The sequence below is a fragment of the Poromitra crassiceps genome (genome assembly GCF_964638095.1).
Source record: "Poromitra crassiceps genome assembly, chromosome: 7".
Classification (NCBI taxonomy): Eukaryota; Metazoa; Chordata; class Actinopteri; order Beryciformes; family Melamphaidae; genus Poromitra; species Poromitra crassiceps.
The window spans coordinates 35,959,887-35,966,551 of NC_139628.1; the positions used below are offsets into that span (position 1 = coordinate 35,959,887).

At 45.9% G+C, this 6,665-nt stretch overlaps 1 protein-coding gene across 1 annotated transcript in view; it reads left to right on the forward strand.

Moving 5' to 3' along the window:
• The window catches only part of LOC310779575 (multiple PDZ domain protein-like), a 68,144-nt gene extending 61,871 nt beyond the window's left edge, over positions 1 to 6,273 (forward strand). The window contains 8 exon segments of the mRNA XM_083640101.1: positions 271 to 418; positions 1,067 to 1,153; positions 1,249 to 1,348; positions 1,671 to 1,834; positions 2,808 to 2,912; positions 3,387 to 3,481; positions 3,593 to 3,716; positions 4,608 to 6,273. Of these exon segments, the coding sequence (XP_083496227.1) occupies positions 271 to 418; positions 1,067 to 1,153; positions 1,249 to 1,348; positions 1,671 to 1,834; positions 2,808 to 2,912; positions 3,387 to 3,481; positions 3,593 to 3,716; positions 4,608 to 4,754 (970 nt within the window). The 3' untranslated portion in view covers positions 4,755 to 6,273.
• Positions 6,274 to 6,665: the final 392 nt, after the last annotated feature.

Genomic DNA, 6,665 nt, shown 5'->3' on the forward strand with positions numbered 1-6,665 from the left:
CATCAGTCACGCGCGTCCAAAACTCGAGCTCAGAGAGTTTGAGAGCGGCCTGTCAAGGACGACGACTACTACTACTACTTGCCAGCATGAGAGACAGACACGCATACAGTAAATAATATCATATACATGCTCTCTAAAACTGTGACCCTCCTCTTCATGACTCCATGTCGTGCACACGCTCATAACCTTTGTCACTCCATGTGACCTCCTCTTCATGACTCCATGTCGTGCACACGCTCATAACCTTTTTCACTCCACCTCCCCTCACAGGAACGACACGGGCGTGTTTGTGTCCGATATAGTGAAGGGAGGCGTGGTGGACGCCGACGCCAGGTTGATGCAGGGAGACCAGATCCTCTCGGTCAACGGCGAGGACGTCCGCTCGGCCACGCAGGAGGCCGTGGCCGCTCTGCTTAAGGTACATCTTCCCATCCCCACACACAGTGTCACAAGTTGAGCTGGTCGCAGACGGTTTGAAAGCAAATGTACAGGCAGAGCTCCTTAGCTGTTGGAAAATGTATGTTTGCCCTCTGTGCCTTGCAGCCTAGTCTCGCTGGCCAGCACTGGGAAGTGTCTGGCGGCACGGAAACAGGCAACTGGGATAAACCCTCCCCTGCTCTACAGCTGCTCTCCCATTGGAGCGACTGTTTCAGTCGCTGCCGGATGTCCGCTCCCCGCTTATTACAAACTCTGTCATTGGCTCCGACCCATGTCAATCAGAGCGGCTTCCGCTCCCTCCTCCCTGTGTGTCGCTGTAAATAGTCCCCTGCCGCCTCAGTGAAAACAGCAACGCTAACTAGCTAGCAAACCAACGGCAGAAACCTACACGCTAGCTCGTTGCTACACGCTGAAAATGGCAAGTTGGATTGTTGGAAACTATTTTCCAAGGCCACTGCCGCCAAGCGCCGCCCATCGCAACCCCACAATGGAGACCTGCGCCGCCAGACTCGTCTCACGGTAGGGAGGGGAGGCTGGCCAGCGAGACTACTTGCAGCCTAATTAAACACTGTCTTTGTTGAGGCAACAAGTTGAACACTGTTGATAATGTTGTGTATTTTGGTTTTAGTGCTGCGTGGGGCCCATAAACATGGAAGTGGGAAGGTTTAAAGCCGGACCGTTCCACTCCGAAAGAAGACTGTCTCAGAGCAGTCAGGTAACCAACCAACCTGTGTCTGGTTTCTCACCCTATCGCTCTAATCTGGAATATGACTTCCTTTGATGTGACAGGATTGAATGGCTTTGTTTCAGATGAGTGAGACGGGCAGCAGCTCCAAGTTGGCTCCTCACTCACGCTCAGCATCCGGAAACCTTCACGGCGACTTTGACCAACAAAGCAGGAGTCAGGAATGTAAGTATCATCCAACTGTTGAGTAACTCATAGCCAGGTAGAACACGCATGTATTGATTTAGACCAGCATAGGTAACAATCAATACTAGCCTGGTAAACCATTCTGATCACATGAACTCGGGGGCCAATCAGGGACCTGTCTCGTAGTTGACAGCGTAACCGGCCAATCGGGTACGCCACTGGCAAAAGCAGTGTGGCGGCTGCCCGAAGCAAGCGAAACAGAACGTGAGATCACATGATCAGGATGCTTTTGACCAGGCTAAGCAGTCAACAAGATGGAAGGAGATGTCGTAACCTTGTTGTGCGTTTGCTTCTCAAACAGCGCTGGACCAGCAGGCCGTCAGAACGGTCGAGTTCAGCAAAGGCCCCACGGACTCTCTGGGCATCAGTATAGCCGGCGGGGTGGGCAGCCCTCTGGGCGACGTGCCCATCTTCATCGCCATGATGAACCCCACCGGCCTCGCTGCCCAGACGCAGAAGCTCAAGGTGGGCCTTCACCGCTTTTCATCTCAGCCGTCCTCCCCCTCACCAACCTTCTGTTTGCATCCAACAGAATGCAAAGCATAAAGTTCAGCATGCAAATAATGCTTGTGTGGGATTTCATGCACGTCAGAATTATTTACAAGCCAGCTCGTCCCACTCAACTTTACTCAGTTGGTGAATCTCGAGTCCTTCCGTAGGTCAAGAGTGTGCAGCCTTTAGCAGTGACCTCCAGCCCCCAGTAAAACCACAGATAAACCGACAACCGAAGCTCTGTGTGAGACAGACTGGAGGAGGACAATAGCCATCGCCAACTTGGACAATAAATCTCCCACTCTTGCATTCAGATCATTAAGCCAACAGAATAGAAGGGCTCATTGAAGTGAATAGGGGGACTCTTGAATAGTATATATGCATGATGCTTTATCATGTGCAGAGAGAATGAGCGATGAGAACGTCACATAATGACTTAACTCGGTTCAACACATGCATAGCTTTGCATTTGTATTAGTGAATGAATGTCTCAGCTACAGTGGCGGCCATTGTTTGTAGATGTGGATGATTGGGTTATACGGCAGGATTCTCCCAACCCTGTGGAGCCACATTTCAAGAGGAGATCAGCAAGAACTTACAAAAAATGTCTACTGCTGTAATGGGGGGAAAAACTTTGAAAACTTTTTCCTTACAAAAAGATTCTAATAGTGTACCAAAAGAGGGAGCAGAGCTACAGTAACTTCACAAGGTTTTCTTTTGCAGTGTTTTGCTATTTTCTATTGCTGTTGCTATGTTCCCAGTCCAAACACTGATGTATCACAAACCTGAGCTAAGTGCAGCCGGGCAAAGTAACCCGGCATTGAGCCACTTCTGCCATTACCCCACTAATGGCTAAGATGATCCCTGGTAAGGCAGCTTCAGAGTGTGCCAAGTCATTTCTCTAGTATGTCACCTTTTCAATTGTATTATCCTGTGACTTCTCCAGATAGGGGACCGGATCGTCAGCATCTGTGGTACAACTACCGAAGGCATGAGCCACACACAGGCTGTCACTTTGCTCAAGAACGCCACTGGCACCATAGAGCTGCAGGTCTCTCACGCACGCACGCACACACACACACACACACACACACACACACACACACTCGTTCTCTCTCTCTGTCTGTCTCTCTCTTTCTCACATACACACACACTATCATATAAGCATACGGATTTATTTGATAATCTGTATTCAAAAGGAAAATGCTATTGTTTATGTTATCTGTGTACACAGTTTTCACCTGAAAAGAACAGTTGAAAGACAAAGTCCTAGACTTTGAAATATGTAAACTGCTCTCCCAGCACAACAGTAGAAGCCATTTATCAAGGGGCAGATTATGACGCTACCGCTCTTCGCGAAGCAATCCGCTTCATCTTGACAGCATATCAAGTCTTCAATATGACATTGACTATAACTCTGTGTGTGTGTGTGTGTGTGTGTGTGTGTGTGTGTGTGTGTGTGTGTGTGTGTGTGTGTGTGTGTGTGTGTGTGTGTGTGTGTATGTGCGTGCGTGCGTGCGTGCAGGTAGTAGCAGGCGGTGACACCACGGTGACTGGTCCCCCTCCGGAGCAGGCGCCTGGAGGTCTCACAGCCAGCTGCATCTTCCAAGATGAGCTGGGGTACGGACTGGTTACCTTGCCAAGACCATATCCAGTTGTGCCGTAACATCTGTGCGTTACTCACTCCAATGTCAGAGCCGGTCTAACTGTCTGCCTCCGTCTGTCCACCAGCCCACCTCAGTATAAGACCATCACCCTGGACAGAGGACCAGACGGACTGGGCTTCAGTATAGTTGGAGGGTACGGCAGCCCACACGGAGACTTGCCCATCTATGTAAAAACCGTCTTCGGGAAGGTGAGCATGTGGCTCATCTTATACCACTTTCATACCAACGACGAACCACCAGGGTTACTTGACTCATGTTCAACCCTGCTTTTGTCAATTCACACCAAGTTAGTCAACATGGGTTCATCTCTGGTCATGACAATTCAGATAGGACCCGGGTCACAACCTGAGAGAGATGCAGAACTATTAGCATAGGCTATTAGCATAACACATAGCAACCTGGGTGGTGCCATTCACACCGAAATCAACCCTAAGCCGCGTAGGGCAAACCGGGTTAACCCTTTCATACCAAAATCAACCTGGAAATAACCCTGGTTGGACGCTTGGTGTAAAAGGGGTCTTAGAGGCATTCACCGTTTCTTAATTTGCAACTTTACTGGAAGCATTTTGGGCCTCAATAGTTCAGAATCAGAATCACTTTCATTGCCACAGTATGCAAGATTACATAATGAGGAATTTGTCTTGATGTCATTATGCAGCGTAGCGGTCATGTCAACATTCAGAGATAAAGAAAAAGGAAAAATAACAAAAAAACAATCACAACATTGCAAGTGCAGTCCAATATATACAACATATACACGAGTGGAGGAGTGTTCAGTAGGCATAAAATATTAATTTACGTGAATTTACAGTCAGAGTTAAATAGGCAGTGAGTTTACATGAATTCCTCTTTTTTCATTGTTGAGAAAACACATCTTTTAGAGTGTTGCGTACATTATTATCATGCATTGACAGACATCCTTTGTGTGTGTTTGTGTTTGTGTGTGCGTGTGTGTTTGTGTGTGCGTGTGTGTGTGTGTGTGTGTATGTGTGTGTGTGTGCGCGTGCGTGCGTGCGTGCGTGCGTGCGTGCGTGCGTGCGTGCGTGCGTGCGTGCGTGCGTGCGTGCGTGCGTGTGTAGGGGGCAGCTGCAGAGGACGGGCGTCTGAAGCGAGGGGACCAGATCATGGCTGTGAACGGGCAGACTCTGGAGAACGTTACCCACGAAGAGGCGGTGGGCATCCTGAAAAGGACCAAAGGAACTGTCACACTCACTGTGCTGTCATAGACACACGTACTCACACAAATGCACGCGCACACACACACACACACACACGCATATCCAGTCACTACTTTTCGTGCACATTCAAGCACTCCTTCCACTACACCCCAAGTCAACCCGTAGATACAAACACAGATACTGCATACTAGCAGTTCAGTTTGCATGTGTGTGTGATCACGTCTATGTCACACTTGGATAATTATGTTGAACTCACCAGACGTACATCTGTGAAAAATATGCACACTGAAATAATATGAACAACCATACACTGATATTTATGAATAAGCTTGTTGCTCATCATATCTTTGAACACTGTGATCCATATTCGTACCACGCAAGCCCACTAGACTGAAGAAGAGCCATAGGATAAAAGGGCTTATATCACTAAAGCAGTATCTAAGGTAGATGTACGCATACTCCAATAGTTTGTCCTAGAGTTTTTAATAGTGTTGATTAGGTGTTTTATGAAGTAGTTTGTAAATAGTTCTGGACGGAACTTGGGGAAACTCATCCCTACATTCCATGGCTCCTTGACTGAAGTATTCACTGGACACTGTGGCTCAAATATTTAATATTGTAGTTTTCTATACTCAGATGTATGGGTTGTGTTATCATTATTTGAAGGATTATTTTGCGATTGAGAGCGATTTTAGGCAGTATCAGAAAATGTTTTTTTTTAGAGAGGCAAGGCCTACTTTTTCAACATGTATTACAGTCTGAAATCTACATATTGACTTCCATTACATTCAGAGCATTATTAAAGGGCAAGAAAATGTCCTTGAGGCAATTAACAGATTAGCACGATTTAGCTAAGGGCTATATTATGATTTAGTTAAGGGCTATATTATGATTTAGCTATGGGCTATATTATGATTTAGCTAAGGGCTATATTAGCGGACAAGAACATTTTCTGTCTTTCATGTGGCGCTATTGTCGACAATTCACCATACGTATTTTCCTGGAAAGCTGATGCTGCTGTAACTGCTGTTGATCGAGATTGTAACGTCACTGTTGTTTTAGCAAAGGTAGCCATGAGACAACGAGCAATTGAAAGTCTAAAAGACTTGAAGTGTGATAATATGTTAAAACTTCTCCGAAGGGAAAGGTGTTAAATCGTTGATGTCTTGGTCGTTAGACCAATAAGTGTGTTCATGAGCTACTCACTGAAATGTAGTGCTGCTAAAGCAGATGTATGAGGTATTATGTCACAGTATTTTTTGACATTTTTAAGTATTATTTAATGTTCACTTCATGAAAGTGTACAGAGAACTAAAGGAAGGACCTGTTTCACTCTTTCACCCGACAACTTGTTTGTCCTAATTGCTCAACTTGTCCTATGGATTATAGTACGGGCCTGAGGACTGATTACAAAGTCCTCTTCAGTGTGTGTGATCCGAATGATTAGACAGGTATCATATCATCTAGTTTCACAAAAAAGGCTCTGTTTCCATTCTTATCAGCGACAATGTGGCCCTCGTACTGTCCAAGTGACCGTATTGAATTTGTTCACCCACTGAATTGAATAAAAGTGACCTTCAAACTCACTATTGAGTCTTAATTGATGTTTTACTCTCTTTAAATATCTTATCATTCACTGCATGCTCAAAGCAGTTAGCATCTTCTCTTTTTGCTTACACCGTGTAGTTGATAGTAAATGGCCAAATACGCACGTCGACACTAAAACATGACTACCCACAATTAAATCACACCAACAAAATCAGATGGTTAAAGTCCAGCAAATATTGCATTGTAAAATACAACACAGTCTCCCATGTGCCAACTGGTGTTGATGCTAACCACTAGTTACTGAAGGCTCAGGGGCATATACTGTACATGTACAGGATACATCATGTGTGCTATATTATCTAGATTCCTGGTTTATGAGGGAGAGGTCTCAGATGAATGTAATGTTTAATG